Here is a 21346-nt window from a genome sequence, read left to right as displayed (position 1 = left end):
ATATTAGCCAATTTTACACTGGCTCCCGGTCCATTTAAGATGTGACTTCAAGGTTCTCCTATTAACCTATAAATCATTGCATGGCTTACCGCCTTCATATCTCGTTGACTTAGTTGTTCCTTATGTTCCGTCTCGTAACCTTTGTTCGCAAAACGCTAGTCTTTTAGTGACACCGAGGGCCAAGAAAATGTCTGCAGGGGCTAGAGCATTTTCTATTCGGGCTCCAGAGCTCTGGAATGCCCTACCAATGGATATTAGAACTGCTACCTCAGTAGAAACATTTAAGACACGTTTAAAGACGTATTTCTATGATATGGCCTTTAATTAACCTGTAGTAGCCGATTCGGCTGGAGTTTTTTTTTTGCTCCCTCTCCCCGACCCCACTCCCCCGACCCCATTCCCCCCTCCCCGGCTGGGGAGGTGGTTAGGTGACACCCAAGCCGACGGTGGCTATCTAGATTCTCGTGGACCAATTCAGCATGATGGAACTGCAGCGGATTGCCCTCCTAGAGGACACTGCCAGGACAATCGAAGGCACCTCCGACAGCTCTTCGCTTTGGCCTGGACATCCACTTTTTGATTTCCATATTACTTATTTTATGTGCCCTCTTTGCATCCATTGCAAGCTGGTGATCCTGAAAGGGGGATCCTTCCATCTGTGGTCCCTTCTCAAGGTTTCTCATTTTTCCCCTGGTAGGGGTTTTTGAGTTTTTCCTTGCCCTTTTGGGAGCCCAAGATCAGAGGATGCTTTGAGAATAATTGTCAATTGATTGTCTATGTGAAGCCCTTTGAGACTGCTTGTGATTTAGGGCTATACAAATAAACTTGACTTGACTTGGATCAAACCTAAAGTGTGGTTCAGTGAATGCGCAAATGAAAATGGTGGGGTTCGGTACCTCCAACAAGATTAAGAACCACTGCCGTACAACATCAGCGACTTCCGTGTGGGTTGTATGTTAGACGTTTTGAGTAGGTGGCGGGAGATTGCTTGATTAAAAATGTGACAATAACGTATGGTTTTCAAACATAAATAATAAACCAAATTAGTTCATTAAATAAACAATCCCAGACTGTATACTATGAATAAATTCTTTTGGGAATTGTTTTTTTAAGTTTTCTTCGCAAAAAAAACGTGACGTCATCAAAGGTGTTAGGACCCTGAGCCGATCGGAACCTACATCCGGTCTTCTCGCTCGGCGCTGACAAACTAAGGAAATTTCAGAGGCAAAAAGATCGTAGGAGGTCTCTAAAAGAGCAAGAACATTAAACAACAGAAAAACGGAGGAGAAACGTCGGTCTGACACAACAGCAACAACAACTACATATTCATATCGAAACTGCTGTAAAGAGATTACGATTGGCAAAAGGTCGTTCAAACTGATCCGAATAATCTGATCTCTGGAACGAGGTTTCGATCCTCACATACTGTCACCCGGTAAGTGAAGTCTTTATATTCGCGTTATACTCCCGGGTACAGTGACATTTTAAATGATAGACCGTGGTGGGCAATTCAGATGATCAGGATCCAGCTTTTGTAGACTTTGCATATTATCAGACCATTTGAATCAGGTGTGTTGCAACAGGGAGAGATAGAAAACTTGAAGGACACACCTGTGTGTCCCTGTTGTGCTCGATTTGGTTCCTCCGTGAGGATTTATTTCCCCTGCCGCGGGAGCGCGCACGCCTTGTTTGTAAAGCGATAAACCGATGCAGTTGTGCTTGATTTGGTTCCCCCGTGAGGATTTGTTTCCCCTGCCGCGGGAGCGCGCACGCCTTGTTTGGAAAGTGAAAAACCGATGCCGTACGGCGTCAGCACTATGTTGTTTTCATTAAAAAAAACGGAAGAACACACGTTTGCGTCAGTCAATTCAAATTTTTAGAAAGGACTATTCTCATTTTATTTCTTCAAGTTCATTCGCGTTCTGCCGTTGAAGCGAGGTGCATTCAAAGACCAATCGTACAGACGGAACTCTCATTCACTTCACCAAAAATCAACGATATAATTACCGCAGCTCTTTGCATAAACCTCGATGCAAAGGAGCTCCACTTTTTGGGGAGCATTACATGCTACAACGAGTATATATTACAAAGGAGACCTTATACTTCATTGTGATCATCATTCATCCATTTTCAATAATCAGGTATTTTCAAAGCAACGTAATATTGTTGCATTTATTAATTAGTGTGAAGGCGAAGGCCTTCACACTATTGTTATTAGTGTGAAGGCGAAGGCCTTCACACTATTGTTATTCTACTTTATTTTTCTTCTTATTATTATTATCCTACTTTATTCCTCCCACTTTTTTGACACCTAACTACTCCCACATGCTTTAACCGATTCACTCCATTCCAACTTTCACACGTTCCAAAAATTCACGAGGGCGTTCGAATCCCGCTTGGCCATAATTTTTTTATTCATTAATTTTTCATTCATTCAATTTTAACACATTTTAATAATTATTTTCATCATCATCATTAATTTATTATTTTTATTTTATTTAATCATCATTATTAATTTACCATTTTTATTTCATTTAATCATTATTTCGAGTCCCACAATAGTGTGAAGTGCCTTCGCCTTCACACGCAATTTCTCCAGAAATTGCCAATTCTAGTTCTACTTTATTTTTCTTCTTCTTATTATTATCCTACTTTATTCCTCCCACTTTTTTGACACCTAACTACTCCCACATGCTTTAACCGATTCACCCCATTCCAACTTTCACACGTTCCAAAAATTCACGGCATGACTGCTAGTATTTTATTTGTTCATAACATTTACCGGTTTTGCATAATTTGCAAATTTGTGCCTTAAAATCCCCCATTCATTCTTAATGGCGCATTAGACACGAGCGACGTTCAAGTTCGAATTTTGTCATCTGACAACTTTTTTCATGATTTCTTTCCTTAACTCATTTATTTAACTCTTTTATTTTTTATTTATTTATTTTTCATTCCTTCATTTAGTTATTCATTTAATTTTAAGTTAAAAACATCATTTTACCGTTTTAACGCCATTCACCATTTTTATTTCTTGTTTAATAGCATCATTCCACCGCAGAGACACTAAGTCGCTGTTTAGCTCAGTAAGAACATAATGGTGCTCTGAACACGAGCCACTTCCGCGAGGGAGTTCGAATCCCGGTTGGCTATTAATTTTTTATTCATTAATTTTTCATTCATTCAATTTTAACACATTTCTAATAATTATTTTCATCATCATCATTAATTTACCATTTTTATTTTATTTAATCATCATTATTAATTTACCATTTTTATTTCATTTAATCATTATTTCGAGTCCCACAATAGTGTGAAGTGCCTTCGCCTTCACACGCAATTTCTCCAGAAATTGCCAATTCTAGTTTTCTTTAAAATGACCGTGTATTATAATTACATGCAGACACTATAGCAATGCCAAACGTGTTCATTTAAGAAAAAGCCACACGTTTTGTGATGAAATCATTAATAACGAGAATGATTTAAGTGAATTGATTTGAATGAATGAATGAATGAATGAATGATTGAGAAGAAATTTCAGTTCTGAAGGCTCCTTTTGTCCCAAGCTAAGTGACAGGTGGTGGGGAGAGGGGATAAAAATTGTAACAGGAACTCGATAAAAATGTCCACCTGTGAGAATTTTTGCCCCTTTCCCATTTTGAGAACGGTGAGTCCTGGACTTCAACTAGCTTCTTTTCTGTCTTCCTGGGGGTCTGTTCAGGTAGTGTGGCAAATTTGAACAGGTTGCCTCTTTCCTAGCCCAAATCACAGGGGGGAACAAATCCTCACAGTGGCCCAGTGAGAATTTGTGCCCTCCTCTCATTTTGAGAACGGTGAGTCCTGGACATCAACTGGCTTGCTTTTTTTGTCTTCCTGGGGGGTATGTTCAGGTAGTGTGGCAAATTTGAACAGGTTGCCTCATTTCTAGCCCAAATTACAGGGGGGGGGACAAATGTGAGAATAAGTACTCCCCCCCCCTCCCATTTAAAACGGTGTGGATGTGTGTGTGTTTAATTAATGTGGTGCACTTCAATTTACATGTTTGAAAAGCTAAACCAATACATATTTTAGGAGAGGGTTTTATTACAAATGTTTCTTTTAACTGTTGTATGACTGAGTACTCGTAGTGAAGAAATTATTGAATACATTGTGTGGTACTCTCTATATATCAGAGAAGAATAAATAAATAAATGATTTGTGCAGTGATAGATTTATCACTGCACTTTATCAATTATGTTGTCCTTATTTTGGTCAAACAAGTTTGTCTTGAATTCAAACTTGAAATCTAACATTTCTTCATCATATAAAAGACATAAAAAATAATAACTTTGAACATTATTAAGAAATAAATTAAAGTTAAGCAAAATGTTCTTCAAGCAAGCTTAAAAATTTCAGCCTTTAATCTCTGTACATGCTGTACACAGAAAAGAGCCTTCGGTTGGAGGCTCCCCGACACATACAAGATGGAACCACCTGCAACACTCGTCACACTGAATCTGGTAAACAAAGAAAAATGCAAGATTATACAATGCAGCACTGTTTCATACATTTTAAAATATTACACGTTAGGAAGTTAAAAACATCCAAACTTGTACTGTTGATAACATAGAACAACAGACAATAATTTACAATGAATGTGTAACTCAATACATTTCTTAATCATCACATGCATTAGTTAACAAGAACTGATATAATTACCCATCTGTTGTCTGTGTCATGTATAGCTTCCCCACAAAAAGCACAAGTTAGATAAATCATCTGTGAAAAAGACAAAAGCGTGTAAAATTTAACTGAATTGTATGTCGCATTGATAGCACAGTCAGGACCATTCTCTGGGTGGCATTAACATCTCTTGGTTGCATATTACTTACATTTGAAAGATGTTCTGCAAACTGAAAAACACAATGTCAGATGTTTACAGTGCATAAAGATTGTTTAAATGTTTGCCGTTTTTAGCCTATATATCATACAGAAAATTCTGCTGTCAATAATAATAATAATACATAAATAAATAAATCAATAAAGAATGCTCGAAAAGAAGTAGGAGGAAGCATAGCTTTTTAGATTCCTACCCCTTTCTCACTTTATCCATTAAACCAATGATTCAACATATACTGTAATTCTACAACAGAACACAAGTAGACACACTTTCACACTTATTTTTTTGTTTCATTTTTACTTGTGTGTAGCCCTTTGGCACTTTTAGCTTTTGTACCCACTAAACAACATACACTGCTCAAAAAAAATATAGGAACAGTTTTTTATTAGGGTATGGCATGAATTCAATTACACTTTTCTGATAAGGTTTTGGTCAGGCACGTGGCAGAGGGGGTTGTTAATCACTTTCAGCTGCATTGGTGTTGATAGAATTAACAACAGGTACACTAGAGGGGCAACAACGAGATGGTCCCCAAAACAGGACTGGTTTTGCAGGTGGAGGTCATTTCAAGCTCCTCCCTCTTGATCTTTTTTAACTGTTTTTCCAAGTGTTGGCTTTAGCAAGAGTCATCATCACAACTGGAAGCATGAGGCAATTTCTTAACCCTCCTGAAGTTGCGCAGATTGTCCAACTCCTCCAGGATCACACATCCATGCGTGCTATTGCAAGAATAATAATAATAATAATAATAATAATAAACTAGAATTGGCAATTTCTGGAGAAATTGCGTGTGAAGGCGAAGGCACTTCACACTATTGTGGGACTCGAAATGATGATTAAATGACATAAAATTGGTAAATTGATGATTAAATAAAATAAAAATGTTAAATTAATGATGATGATGAAAATAATTATTAAAATGTGTTAAAATTGAATGAATGAAAAATTAATGAATAAAAAAATTATGGCCAAGCGGGATTCGAACGCCCTCGTGTAAGTAGCTCGTGTTCAGAGCGCCATTGTCTTCTTACTGAGCTAAACACCGATTTAATGCTATGCTGGTGGACTGATGCTATTAAACGAGAAATAAAAATGGTACATGCCGTTAAAACGGTAAAATGATGTTTTTAACTTAAAATTAAATGAAAAACTAAATGAATGATGAAAATAATTATTAAAATGTGTTAAAATTGAATGAATGAAAAATTAATGAATAAAAAAGTTATGGCCAACCGGGACTCGAACTCGCTCGCGGACGTGGCTCGTGTTCTTAGGATCATTGTCTTCTTACTGAGCTAAACAGCGGCTTAGTGTTGCTGCGGTGGAATGATGATATTAAACAAGAAATAAAAACGGTAAATGCCGTTAAAACGGTAAAATGATGTTTTTAACTTAAAATTAAATGAATAACTAAATCAATGAATGAAAAATAAATAAATAAAAAATAAAAGAGTTAAATAAATGAGTTAAGGAAAGAAATCATGAAAAAAGTTGTCAGATGTCAAAATTCGAACTTGAACGTCGCTCGTGTCTAATGCGCCATTAAGAATGAATGGGGGATTTTAAGGCACAAATTTGCTAATTATGCAAAAACGGTAAATGTTATGAACAAATAAAATACTAGCAGTCATGCCGTGAATTTTTGGAACGTGTGAAAGTTGGAATGGAGTGAATCGGTTAAAGCATGTGGGAGTAGTTAGGTGTCAAAAAAGTGGGAGGAATAAAGTAGGATAATAATAATAAGAAGAAGAAAAATAAAGTAGAATAACAATAGTGTGAAGGCCTTCGCCTTCACACTAATTATATTTATAACGCACTTTGTATTCGGAGGAATCTCAAAGTGCTATATGGCAAGTAAAATCAAGAATAAAAAGCAAGGACAAGTATAAAACAACTGGACGACAACCAGGATATAAAAACAGGAATTACAGAAATGCCAAAGTAAAGAGGTGAGTTTTAAGTCCGGTTTTGAAAGAGTCAGTGGATTGGGGTGCTCTTAGGTGGTCGAGGAGGGAGTTCCACAGTGTGGGGGCTGCATGGCAGAAGGCCCGGTCGCCCATGGTGCGCAGCTTGGTGTTGGGGACATGGAGAAGGTGAGAATTGGATGAGCGGAGGTTTCGGGTGGCAGATTTGGGGGCAAGGAGTTCTTTGAGGTATGGGGGAGCATGTCCGAGAATGCACTGGTGAGTGAGGAGGGCGATCTTATAATTTTTTTCGAAATTTGATGGGGAGCCAGTGCAGAGAACGGAGGATGGGTGTGATGTGGTCGCTTTTCCGCACCCTCATCAGGATCCTAGCAGCGCAGGTTTGGATGTACTGGAGCCTCTGGAGGCTCTTGCTAGGGATCCCGATGAGGAGTGCGTTACAGTAGTCTAGCCTGGAGGAGACAAAAGCGTGGACAAGTTTCTCAGCATCTGTCAGGGTAAGTGTGGGGCGGAGTTTGGAAATGTTCCTGAGGTGGAAGAAGGAGGTTTTGCAGATGAGTTTTATGTGTGACTCTAGGTTGAGTTGAGAGTCCAGTATCACACCCAGGTCGGTGACAGTGGCTGAGAGGGGGATTGTGTGACCGGCGAATGAGATGCTTGTGATTGGGCAGGTATGGATCTGATGGGGAGTGCCAAATAACATGGCTTGGGTTTTATCGCTGTTGACTTGTAGGAAGCTGAGATTCATCCACGCCTTTATCTCCTCCAGACAGAGAGGATGGATGAGGGGAGATGGATGAGGCTGGGTTGCAGAGGGTGGGGGGTTGAGTTTGAGGTATAGCTGGGTGTCGTCTGCGTAACAATGATATGAGATGCCGAACTTCCTGATTATATTGCCAAGGAGTAGCATGTAGAAAATAAAGAGGGTAGGACCGAGTACAGATCCCTGGGGGACACCGGAGGTGACTGTGTGTGTGTCTGATTTTTTCCCTCCCAGGGAAACGTACTCGGTTCGGTTCGAGAGGTAGGACTGAAGCCAGGTTAGAGCATTGCCAGAGAATCCAGTGGAGTGAAGTTGGTTAAGGAGGTCGTTGTGGTGGACAGTGTCAAATGCAGCGGACAGATCCAACAAAACGAGGAGTGACGAGGAGCCTGCATCGGCAGCCATGAGAAGGTCGTTGGTGACCCTAACAAGGGCTGTTTCGGTGCTGTGGCCAGAGCGAAAACCGGATTGAAATTTCTCAGCGATGTTATTGCGGGTGAGATGGGCGTGAAGTTGGGCAGCTACCACTTTTTCCAGAACCTTGGAGAGAAATGGGAGGTTTGATATTGGCCTGTAGTTGGCAAGGTTGTCCGGGTCAAGCGAGGGTTTTTTGAGCAGGGGGGTAATAATGTCTGTCTTCAATGCAGGGGGTACAGAGCCAGACTGGAGTGAGAGGTTGATGACATTGGTTATTAGGGGACTGATGGCTGAGCTTTGATGTTTAATGAGGGCTGTGGGGAAAGGGTCCAGGGCACATGTGGAGGGTTTCATCTTTTTGATGATGTCCTCTACTTCCGACTGCAAGATAGGGGAGAAACAGCGGAGAGGCTGGACTGACCCGGGTGGAAGGAAGGGGAGTGGAGGTGAAGTGGAGGGGCCAGAAGAGGAGAGGAGCTGGGTGGGGATGTTGTCAACCTTAGCGGTAAAGAAGGTCATAAAGTTATCGCACACTACCTCTGAGGATTCCGTTGGAGTGGTGGGTTGGGGTTTGAGAAAGTGGTTGATGGTTGAAAATAGCTGTTTTGAGTTTCCAGGGGTATTGTTTATGATGTTGGAGTAGAACTGGGCACGTGCAATCCCAAGGGCTTTTGAGTAGGCCTTCTGATGTTCTTTATAGGCCTGTTTGTGCACGGTCAGACCTGAGGCATTGAGACGACACTCCAGGATGCGTCCAGTTGACTTCATCAGCCGCAGCTCACTGGTGTACCAGGGGGCTGAGCGTGAAAAAGTGACTGTTTTGTTTTTTATGGGGGCGTGGATACTTAGAAGTTTGGCCAAAGAGTTATTGTAATGGTCCACTGCCTTGCTGACTGATGGAAAGGTCGCGGAGGAGGAGGAGAGAAGCAGGAGGTCCTGTGCTAAAGTGTCTTGGTTGATGTATTTGAAATTTCTGAAAGAGATTTGCCGCTTGGGTTTGGAGAGGGGGCGTGGGAAAGGCAGTTCCATTTGAATAAATTTGTGGTCAGACACACCAACCTCGTGAACTTGTAGGTTGCTTATGGCCGATGAGGAAATGACAAGGTCAAGTGTATGCCCTTTGTCATGGGTGGGGACATTTACATGTTGAGTGAGGTGTAAACAGTCCAATAGTTGCAACAGGTCAGAGGCAGGGGGGCGGGAGGGGGTGTCGACATGGATGTTAACATCATACTGTAATGCATTATTCTCTGGTCTTCCCGAGTCCAGCATCAAAAGTCTACAGTTAGTACAAAATGCTGATGCAAGGCTGCTCTCACGGACAAGAAAATTTGATCACATTACCCCAATATTAGCCAATTTACACTGGCTCCCGGTCCATTTAAGATGTGACTTCAAGGTTCTTCTATTAACCTATAAATCATTGCATGGCTTAGCGCCTTCATATCTCGTCGACTTAGTTTTTCCTTATGTTCCGTCTCGTAACCTTCGTTCGCAAAACGCTAGTCTTTTAGTGACACCGAGGGCCAAGAAAATGTCTGCAGGGGCTAGAGCATTTTCTATTTGGGCTCCAGAGCTCTGGAATGCCCTGCCAATGGATATTAGAACTGCTACCTCAGTAGAAACATTTAAGACACGTTTAAAGACGTATTTCTATGATATGGCCTTTAATTAACCTGTAGTAGCCGATTCGGCTGGAGTTTGTTTTTGCTCCCTCTCCCCGACCCCACTCCCCCGACCCCACTCCCCCCACCCCTCCCCGGCTGGGGAGGTGGTTAGGTGACACCCAAGCTGACGACGGCTATCTAGATTCTCGTGGACCAATTCAGCATGAGGGAACTGCAGCGGAATACCCTCCTAGAGGACACTGCCAAGACAATCAAAGGCACCTCCGACAGCTCTTCGCTTTGGCCTGGACATCCACTTTTTGATTTCCATATTATGTATTTTATGTGCCCTCTTTGCATCCATTGCAGCCTGGTGATCCTGAAAAGGGGATCCTTCCATCTGTGGTCCCTTCTCAAGGTTTCTCATTTTTCCCCTGGTAGGAGTTTTTGAGTTTTTCCTTGCCCTTTTGGGAGCCCAAGATCAGGGGATGCTTTGAGAATAATTGTCAATTGATTGTCTATCTGAAGCCCTTTGAGACTGCTTGTGATTTAGGGCTATACAAATAAACTTGACTTGACTTGACCTAATATGATTAAATTAGAGGAAGTGGAGGTACAGAGGGTAGTGAGTAGATCGTATAGTTCTGGAATGAAAGCGGAGTTTGGTTTAGGAGGGGAGGGCGGTAAATAAGTAAAACTGTGACAGGATATGGAGGTTTACATTTGAATGCAAGGGATTCGAATGAGGAGTGATCAGGTAGAGGGAGGGGGGACAGCTTTAGATCAAGACGATGGAATACAGCAAGGCCACCGCCACGGCCAGTGCTGCGGGGTTTAGTTATGTATTTATAACCAGAGGGACAGGCTTCATTGAGGAATTGATAGACATCCGGTGGTTGCCAGGTCTCAGTCAGGCACATTATGTCTAAGCCTTTGTCCAGGATGAGGTTGTGAATAAATAATGATTTATGGGTGAGTGCTTGGATGTTGAGGAGATCCATTTTGATTGTGGATGTGGGGCTGCGTTTAGGTAGGGGGCGAAGAAGAGAGAAATCCACTCCACGTCTTCTGTGCCACATGAAGTGCAGTCCACTGTGTGTTGGAGTGAAATCCAGTTCGTTTTGTCCTGGCCACCCCGGGGCTGCTCCGTGTTGAAGTCCGTTCCGTGCCAGAGAGATATCCATTCCGTGTTTTCCCGGCAACCCAGTGTCTGTCTTGAGTCGGAGCCCGCTCCGTGTAAGAGTGGACTCCACACCATGTTTTTCAGGCCACCTGGAGTACTGCAGCCCCGCTTGGTTGCTACAATAAGATCCAAGTGTGTCGGGGCTCTGATGACGTGTTGGACATGCGACGGGATATCGGGCGGTGGAGGAGCAGATGGATGGAATAGCATTATGGGCAGGTTGGGAGAAAACAAAGTTACGATGGGTACTTCTGTGGATGTAACGAGGTCTGCGGAAAAGTCCGAGTTCTTTGATGACTGAGACACACCCTGGAATGGTGTGATTACTCAGCTCCAGTAAGCGGGGGATGGAGTAAGTTAATATAGTGCCGGTTGGAGAAAGCTGAACTTGCGTGTTAGCCATTTGCTAGGCTAATGGCTAAAAAAAAAAATAAAACACTAAAAACACTAAAAATAAACTAATTCCGGTGGAGAATTAAATAAAACACTAAAAATAAACTAATTCTGGTGGAGAAGCGGCGAACAATCAGCGATTGAAGAAGATTTAATGTATCTCCCAGTACAATCTCCAGAGCATGGAGGAGATTCCAGGAGACGGGCAGTTACACTAGGAGAGCTGCACAGGGCCGTAGACGGTCCTCATCCCATCAGCAGGACCGATATCCGCTGCTTTGTACAAGGAGGAACAGGTTGAGCACTGCCCGAGCCCTACTGACTTTCAGCAGGCTACTGGTATGAATGTTTTTGTCCAAACAGTCAGAAACAGACTTCATGAGGGTGGCCTCAGGGCACGACGTCCTGTAGTGTGTCCTATGCTCACTACTCAGCACCGTGGAGCTCGATTGACATTTGCCATAGAACACCAGAATTGGCAAGTCCGCTACTGGCGCCCTGTACTTTTCACAGATGAAAGCAGGTTTACCCTGTGATGGACATGAAACGGTCTGGAGAAGCCAAGGAGAGCGCTATGCTGCCTGCAACATCATTCAGCATGAATTGGTGGTGGGTCAGTGATGGTCTGGGGAGGCATTTCCATGGATGGGCGAACAGACCTCTACAGGCTAGACAATCACCTGATCAAAACCCGATAGAACACCTTTGGGACATAATGTTTCGGTCCATCTTACGCCGCCAGGTTGCTGGTTAGACTTTGCAGGAGCTCATTGATGCAGATCTGGGAGAACATCCCACAAGACACCATCCGTCGTCTCATTAGGAGCATGCCGCGACGTTGTCAAGCATGCATACAAGCATGTGGGGGCTACACAAGATATTGAAGAGTTTTGAATTGCAGAAATTTAATTTAGGCAAAATGGACGAGCCTGCCACATCATTTTTTCACTTTGATTTTTGGGGTGTCTATATACTGAGCCCTCTGTAGGCTGAAAATTTTTATTTCCATCAAAAGATGTGGCATCCTTTTGTTCCTGAGACATTAAACTGTCCATATCAGTATAGATATCCAACTTCTTTTTTCACCATTGAAATCTAATGTGTTTTCAAAGTGTTTAATTTTATTGAGCAGTGTTTTTTTTGTACATTCTTTTAAACTGGTGGATATTTGGACTTTGCTTGAGTTCCTCACTTAAATAAAGAGCCATTTACCATACCCACGTCTTTCTTGGTACTTTGTTAACGCTACAATATAGTTATATACTAGATCTGTGCAGCGTGCGCGCAGCGTTGTTGACATAAAGGACGAGGAATTTGATTGATGGATTTAATGATTAGGAGTGACACAGATGGTTTGATAATATTGTTCTTATATGATAGTTATTTGAAATATACTTTATATATTGTTATATGGGTCTGTGGAATAATTAGACAAGTGCGATGTCAGCGGCGCGGCGCATGTGCGGCGCATACGCGGCGCACACGCGGCATTTGTTTACATAAAGGACGATCGATGGATTTAATAAATTGGAGTGACACAGATGGTTTGATAAACGTGTTATGTAATACTTATTTGAATAATTCTGAATGATATTCAGGCCCGTTCTCAGCTCCTCGTTTGTGTATATGTCATGTAAGCATACCGTATCGTTTAGCCTGTTGTTGCTTGTTCATGTCTGTTCTTGGTGTTGGATTTTGACAAATATAAATTTGCGCCAAAAGTGCGACTTATACTCTGGTGCGACTTATATATGTTTTTTTTCACTTTATTGTGCATTTTATGGCTGGTCCGACTTATACTCCGGAGCGACTTAAAGTCAGAAAAATACGGTACTCTAAAACCATATTGGTTCTCTGCAAATAATTTATATTTTTCCAAAAATCCATCCATTCTACTGTTAAAAAGCTTTTCCAATATTTTTGAGAGTTGTGGCAATATTGAGATAGGTCTGTAGTTTTTAAAGTTGTGTTTGCTCCCAGTTTTTTTAAAGAGGAATGACCTTAGCAATTTTCTTCTTCTTTGGGAATGTACACAAGTGGCTTTGAAATCCCCTTAATGATTTGCTTAACTGTGGCAGCTCGGTGGCGCACTGGGTAGCACAATTTTGTATGTGGGGGAGGAAACCGGACTTCCCAGGGAAAACCCACGCAGGCACAGGGAGAACATGCAAACTCCACACACGGAGTGCGGGAGGTGGAATCGAACCGGTGTCCTCGGAACTGTGAGGCTAATGTGCGACACCATGACAGATTAACTTTAATTATCTTGTATTGTATTTAAGAGCGAGAGCGCGGGACGGACAGACAGATAGATACAGTATCTCACAAAAGTGAGTACAGTAATCCCTCCTACTTCGCGGCTTCAACTATCGCGGCTTCGCTGTATCGCGGGTTTTCAAAAATGCGTAAATTAATTATTTTATCGCAGAAATTTCATCATTTCACGAGGTTTCGCGGCCACTTGAGTTTCTTCATTTTCCTTTAATAATGATAGCTTACGTTTAAAAGTCGTTTTCTTGTTTTGAAATGAATAAATTAAAGAGTCAGTACAGTATACTTTATCGTCACATGTGACTTCAGGGCGTTCTCTCTGTTGTATATTTTGGACTAACTCATGTTCCGTAGTGGGAAAACCCCGGATGTGGGAGGGGGAGCTTCGGGGACGTTCAGTGTTGCGATGTACGGCCAGTGAACTGACTGTGATGAAAGGAATAAAGCAGTATCCATCACGTCGTTGTCCGAACCATGCTTGCTACATCAGAACCTGGAAAATAGTAAAGATATAACACTCTCCACCGGCGGTGGCCTTCATCTGGACATAGCAATACACTGTTAGTCTCGTCGCTAAGGCATGAATGCGGAGCGCACAGTCCATTGATATGAAAGTCCCCTAGCAGCGAGCTGGTTGATGTCAGCGATAAAAATAGAATATCTTCCAAGAATAGCTCAAAAAAATCTAGTTTCTATTTCGCGGAAATTCCCATTTCGCGGGTGGGTCTGGAACGTAACCCCCGCGAAGTAGGAGGGATTACTGTACACCCCTCTCATTTCTGCAATGTTTTAATTATATCTTGTCATGGGACAACACTGAAGAAATGACACTTTGAGACAATGTTAAGTAGTCACTGTAGAGCTTGAATGGCAAAGTAAATGTATTGTTACTTCAACGTAACTCAAAATACAAAAATGAATGTGTAAAATGCTGGCTACAAAAGTGAGTACACCCCAACTGAAAAATTCAAAATTGGACACACATGTCAATATTTTGTGTGGCCACCATTATTTTCCAGCACTGCCATAACCCTTTTAGGCATGGAGTTCACCAGAGCTTCACAGGTCGCCGCTGGAATCCTTTTCCACTCTTCCATGATGACATGACGGAACTGGTGGATGTTGGAGACCTTGCGCTCCTCCACCTTCCATTTTGAGGATCCCCCACAGATGCTCAATAGGGTTTAGGTCTGGGGACTTGCTTGGCCAGTCCATCATCTTCACCCTGAGCTTTTTTAGGAAGCCAGTGGTTGTCTTGGAGGTGTGTTTGGGGTCGTTATTGTGTTGGAATACTGCTCCGTGGCCCAGTTTACGGAGGCAGGGGATCATGCTCTGCTTCAGTATTCCACAGTACATGTTGGCATTCAGGGCGGCTCGGTGGAGCACTGGGTAGCACGTCCGCCTCACAGTTAGGAGGGTGCGGGTTCGAGTTCACTTCCGGCCCTCCCTGTGTGGAGTTTGCATGTTCTCCCCGAGCCCGTGTGGGTTTTTTTCCGGGCACTCCAGTTTCCTCCCACATTCCAAAAACATACTTGGTAGGTGGATTGAGCACTCTAAATAGTCCCTTGGTGTGAGTGGGAATGGTTGTTCGTCTCTGTGTGACCTGCGATTGGCTGGCAACCAGTTCAGGGTGTCCCCCGCCTGCTGCCCGATGACTGCTGGGATAGGCTCTAGCACGCCCGCAACTCCCATGGGGACAAAGCGGTTCAGAAAATGGATGGATGTATTTGCTTAACTAACATCATATCAATCCCACTGCAGTCGGTAGATGTTTTATTTTTGCGTTGTTTTACAATGTTACTTATTTCATTTTCATCAACTGCCTTCAAAAACATTGAGTGAGGATTCCTTTCTATTAATTTATCTGTGTTGCCTACATCTGGCACTGGAATCGGTATGTTTTATGCTATTTGAGGCTACTTAAAACTGTTTGCCACTTCTTCCATATTGTAATTTTCAGTATCATTTATAACAACATATTTAGGTAATTTGTGTTGTTCGGTACCTTCTCTAAGAATGTGGTTTAGGAGAGTCCATATCCCCTAATATTATTTTTGTTATCCTCTAATTGTGTGAAGGTGAAGGCCTTCACACTTGTTATTCTACTCCTTTCACTTTATTATTGTGTGAAGGCGAAGGCCTTCACACTTATGTTATTCTACTCCTTTTACTTTATTGTGTGAAGGCGAAGGCCTTCACACTTGTTATTCTACTCCTTTTACTTTATTGTGTGAAGGCGAAGGCCTTCACACTTATGTTATTCTACTCCTTTCACTTTATTGTGTGAAGGCGAAGGCCTTCACACTTGTTATTCTACTCCATTCACTTTATTATTATTATTATTATTGTGTGAAGGCAAAGGCCTTCACACTTATGTTATTCTACTCCTTTTACTTTATTATTATTATATTTTATTCTCCGCGATTTCTGTCCTTCTTCCACACAATTCAACCCATTCACTCCATTCCACTTTTCAGCCATTCCAAATATTCCCGAGATGAGCGCTTCCATTTTTCTTATTCCGAAAATTCTCAGATTCCGCAAGATTCCCAAATTTCCGACAAATTTTTCCCCATTTATTCTCAATGGCACATTCAACATTTCACATTCACGTCGTTCCAGTTTGAAATTCACGTCATTCAGCACATTCACGTCACATTGGGAAAGATTTTCAACATTCCCCAAATTCCCACTTTCCAAAAATTCCGCATTTTCAATTTTGAAATTCCACCAAATTCCCCAAAATTCCGTTTTTCACCAGTAAATTCCACATTTTTCAACCCATTCAACCCATTCCAGCTTTCAACTCTTCATATTCTTCCACGCTATTTCCCAATCTCCCACTTCCCAAAAATTCCACATTTTCAAATTTGAAATTCCACCAAATTCCACCAAATTCCCCAAAATTCAGTTTTTCACCTCTAAATTCCACATTTTCAACCGATTCAACCCATTCCAGCTTTCAACTCTTCATATTTTTCCACGCTATTCCCCAAATTCCCACTTCCCAAAAATTCCGCATTTTCAAATTAGAAATTCCACCAAATTCTACAAAATTCCACCAAATTCTACAAAATTCCGTTTTTTCCCTCTAAATTCCACATTTTTCAACCGATTCAACCCATTCCAGCTTTCAACTCTTCATATTCTTCCACGCTATTCCCCAAATTCCCACTTCCCAAAAATTCCGCATTTTCAAATTAGAAATTCCACCAAATTCTCCAAAATTCCACGAAATTCTTCAAAATTCCGGTTTTTCCCTCTAAATTCCACATTTTTCAACTGATTCAACCCATTCCAACTTTATTCACCTTATGCTTCCCATATTCACCCCCTTGACCCCCACTTCCACTATGTGGCGGCCATCTTGGATTGACCCTAAAGTGACCCCAATGAGCCCTGATTGGACCGGAAGTGACCCCAGGTAACCCGGAAGTGACCCCCAATGAACCGGAAGTGACCCCCCAATGAACCGGAAGTGACCTCAGGCAAACCGGAAGTGACACCAAATAGACCGGAAGTGACCCCCAATGAACCGGAAGTGACCCCCAATGAACCGCAAGTGACCTCAGGCAAACCGGAAGCGACCCCAAATAGACCAGAAGTGACCTCAGGCAAACCGGAAGTGACCGAAAATGAACCGGAAGTGACCCAAATAAACCGAAAGTGGCCTAAATTGAACCGGAAGTGGCACAAACAAATCGGAAGTGACCTCAGCTAAACCGGAAGTGGCCCACATTGAACCGGAAGTGACCTCAGGCAAACCGGAAGTGACCCAAATGAACTGGAAGTGACCCAAATAAACCGGAAGTGGCCTACATTGAACCGGAAGTGACCCAGATAAACCGGAAGTGGCCTATATTGAACCGGAAGTGACCCTAATAAACCGGAAGTGACCTCAGCTAAACCGGAAGTTGCCTAAATTGAACCAAAGTGACCTCAGCTAAACCGGAAGTGGCCTAAATTGAACCGAAAGTGACCCAAATAAACCGGAAGCGACCCAAATTGAACCGAAATATTTATATTTATTAGAAATTCCACCAAATTCTCAGAAATTCCGTTTTTCCCCTCTATTTTCCACATTTTTCAACTGATTCAACCCATTCCAACTTTGAACTCTTCATCTTTTTCTTTCCTATTCCCCAAATTCCCATTTCGCATAAATTCCACATTTCCAAATTTGAAATTCCACCAAATTCTCCAAAATTCCATTTTTCACCTCTAATTTCCACATTTTTCCACCGATTCAACCCATTCCGACTTTCAACTCTTCATCTTTTTCCTCCCTATTCCGCAAATTCCCATTTCCCATAGATTCCACATTTTCAAATTCGAAATTCCACCAAATTCTCCAAAATTCCGTTTTTCACCTCTAAATTCTACGTTTCTCGAGAAATTCAACTCATTCCAAAATCATTCCACAGTATTCCCCCCCAAAAAATATTCAGCTTCTTCGCCTTCACACGCAATCTCTCCAGAAATTTCAAATTCGAGTTTATTCTTATAATATTCTTTCTTACTTAATCTTATAACATTAGTTAATTTATTCTTATCTCCTATATTTATCTTCAGTGCCTTCTGTTCTCTGTTTTATGAAGTTCCTATAGAGTGAGGATTTCTTTTTACAGGCATTTCTTAAGCCTTTCGTCAACTATGGACTGTTCTTTTTATTTAGTTTTTTTCATTATATTCCTTGATTGGACAATGCTTATTATATAGTGAAGTGAATATAGTCATCAATTTATGGTTTGCATTATTTACATATTTTTCTTTATATATTGCAACCTAAACGTCTCGGCTAAAACGTCTAAAAGTGTAATAAATATGTCTATGCCGTATACATCTATAGCATAGAGATCTAATAGACGTCTATTAGACCTCTTTGCTATAAACGTCTAGGGATAGACTTCTATTAGACGTCTATTATGTGAAAGTATTTTAGACGTCTACGAGCTAGACTTCTATTAGACGTCTATTAGACGTCTCTGAGAAAGTTTTTTTAGACGTCTACAGGATAGACGTCTATTCGTGATGTCTATATCTGAAAGTTTTGGAGACGTTTGAGTAAACGTTAGAATGATGGCTAATAATTATTAGGGCGATTAGCGCTAATCGCACTAATAGCTAGTGATCATTTGAAAAATTCTAGAGTCTAGACATCTATTCAACATTGAGGTTCTCTTCAATTAATTGAACCTATGATCCTTACCTTTGTGTAGTTCCAGGATGTTGTGAAAATGCATTTGATTAGTGATGGTCCAGGGTGTGTTTTTTAATATAAAATAGGTTTCAATAACAGTCATACTTATGGTAGTTGCAGATATAAATACACTTTTTGATGTTAAAATGAACCAAAACGATAGTTGAACCTAAATAAAAAACTGTTTTTCAAACATTATCCAACCATCACATTATAAATGTGCAATGTTTTTAAATCATATGTTTAAACATGTAAAAATATACATACAATATTTAAAAATGGGGGCTATTTAATAGAACAAAACTACAAAATTACAATATAAATATATACATATTTTATGTAGGACATGTCAAATACTGTATTCGCACCAAAAGGCGCACCCTCATTGAATTTTTTATTTTAGAAATTATTTCATTTAGAGGCCGCACCGGAGTAAAAGGCGCATAAAATGGAAGCTATAGTGCAACAAACTGAGGTTGACTAGGGTTGCGGTATGTATCCACTAGCCAATAACCAATGAAACCTATGTAAATAATCGCGTTTCTCAAACTATCCCCTATAAAATGATCAGAACTGGCGAAAATTCGATCTTATGCATTGGTACTGCGCGCCTATGTTTCCCTTCCATATCGATTCGTAAATTTATCGAACCATTAACAGAGCAGCTTATTTTGACATGAAATAGACTCATGCGTACAGCAGCTATCACTATAGCATTAGCCACCCCCGCAAATTACCATGAGCCTCAGCAAAGTGTAAGCAATCGCGTTTCTCAAACGATCTCCTATAAAATGATCAGAACTGACTTAAGTTTGATCTAACACATTGGTACTGCTTACCTGTGTTTCCTTTCCATATCGATCCGTAAATTTACTCGGAACTTTAACAGAGCAGCCTATTATGACATGAAATAGCCTCATGCGTGTAGCAGCTATCATTATAGCATTAGCCACCCGCAAACTCACATGAGCCTCAGCTTGCAGACTCCCATGAGCCTCAGCAAAGTGTAAACAATCGCGTTTCTCAAACGATCTCCTATGAAATTATCGAAACTGACTAAAGTTTGATCTAATACATTGGTACTGCTTACCTATGTTTCCTTTCCATATCGAGGCATAAATTTAATCTTACTCGAGCTTGCTTTGTCTGGAAACCAGCAGAGGCTCATATTCTGCTGCTACTTCTACGCTTCAAGCAGCAGTGCCTAAAGTAGCTCATATACAATGTCATTCAAAAGAATGGGCCAAATTCATCACATGATATTTTAAAAACAAAGAAACAATCAAAAACTCTTGCTTTGACACTTGTTGTACATATCTCAAAGTCTTAATCTATTGTTATTACTCAATTTGGCTAGTGCGGCAGCCCGAACAACATCAAGGCAATATTTTTCTCCCAAAACATGCCTCAGGTTATTGCAGTCCACCGTGTTGATTGCAGCTGTTAATCAATCGTTTGTCATCGATGTTTTTATCCATAGTGTTGAAACGTAAAGTTTGTCTTTTTAACATGTAATATGAAAGACATCTTACTTCACACAGGAGTTACTTTGAGGAATGGAGTTGTCTCAGATGGACAGAGTCTCTGAGCTTGTGGAAGAGCTTACAACTTCTGGACAGCTGCAGCTGAACAAGGAACAAATGAAGAAACTCAAGAATATATGCAAGTAAGTCAAACCCTGTTTTTTTGTCATTCAGGTCCAGCCACTCTCCACTCCTGGAGTATCAGACATTTTACAGTATTTTATCAGATTTTTTTTTCATGTTAAATGAATGATACATAAATTCTATCAAATGTTCCGTCTCGTAACCTTCGTTCGCAAAATGCGAGTCTTTTAGTGACACAGAGGGCCAAGAAAATGTCTGCGGGGTCGAGAGCATTTTCTATTCGGGCTCCAGAGCTCTGGAATGCCCTACCAATGGCTATTAGAACTGCTACCTCAGTAGAAACATTTTACACGTTTAAAGACATATTTCTATGATATGGCCTTTAATTAACCTGTGGTGGCCGATTCGGCTGGAGTTTGTTTTTGCTCCCTCTCCCCGACCCCACTTCCCCCACCCCTCCCCGGCTGGGGAGGTGGTTAGGTGACACCCAAGTTGACAGCGGCTATCTAGATTCTCGTGGACCAAATTCAGGATGAGGGAACTGCAGCTGATTACCCTCCTCGAAGACACTGCCAGTACAATCGAGGGCTCCTCCGACAGCTCTTCCCTTTGGCCTGGACATTCACTTTTTGATTTCCATATTATGTATTTTATGTGCCCTCTTTGCATCCATTGCAGCCTGGTGATCCTGAAAGGGGGATCCTTCCATCTGTGTCCTTTCTCTAGGTTTCTAATTTTTCCCCTGGTAGGGTTTTTCTTTAGTTTTTCCTTGCCCTTTTGAGAGCTGAAGATCAGGGCATCCATTGCTTGATCTCCGCAAGGCACGCCTCAAGATTACAACAGTCCCGCGGATCTGTCGTTAATAATGGCATATATAATTGAATGTCATCCGCGTAACATTGAAAACTAATATTATATTTACGTATTATGTGCCCAAGCGAAATCATATAAATATTAAATAGAATTGGTCCTAGTACCGATCCCTGTGGGACACCACACATAACATTATAGAGCTCAGAGGACGTATTGCCATGGACCACTCGGTGCGTCCTGTCTGATAGATAGGAATAAAACTAGCCTAGTGCTGACCCTGAAATATCA

General features: G+C 41.3%; 1 protein-coding gene across 12 annotated transcripts in view; it reads left to right on the top strand.

Moving 5' to 3' along the window:
* Positions 1–1163: 1163 nt before the first annotated feature.
* Positions 1164–21346, top strand: part of uvssa (UV-stimulated scaffold protein A) — a 124578-nt gene continuing 104395 nt past the window's right edge. For 10 of the 12 annotated variants that reach the window (XR_015069048.1, XR_015069047.1, XR_015069031.1 and 7 more), the window contains exons 1-2: positions 1164–1435; positions 20180–20304. Coding sequence is in view for 5 of the 12 variants with exons in the window: in XM_085938351.1 (XP_085794477.1) it covers positions 20195–20304 (110 nt within the window). In the remaining 7 variants the exon portion in view is untranslated. Of the gene's footprint in view, positions 1436–4424; positions 4500–20179; positions 20305–21346 lie in introns of those variants that run through there. The other 2 variants (XM_085938344.1, XM_085938367.1) reach the window with 2 other exon arrangements.

Source organism: Syngnathus leptorhynchus, chromosome 2 (genome assembly GCF_054491065.1).
Source record: "Syngnathus leptorhynchus isolate UIUO chromosome 2, UIUO_Slep, whole genome shotgun sequence".
Lineage (NCBI taxonomy): Eukaryota > Metazoa > Chordata > Actinopteri > Syngnathiformes > Syngnathidae > Syngnathus > Syngnathus leptorhynchus.
The sequence above is the reverse complement of the archived record's forward strand: the minus strand, read 5'-3'. Positions and strand labels throughout refer to the sequence as shown.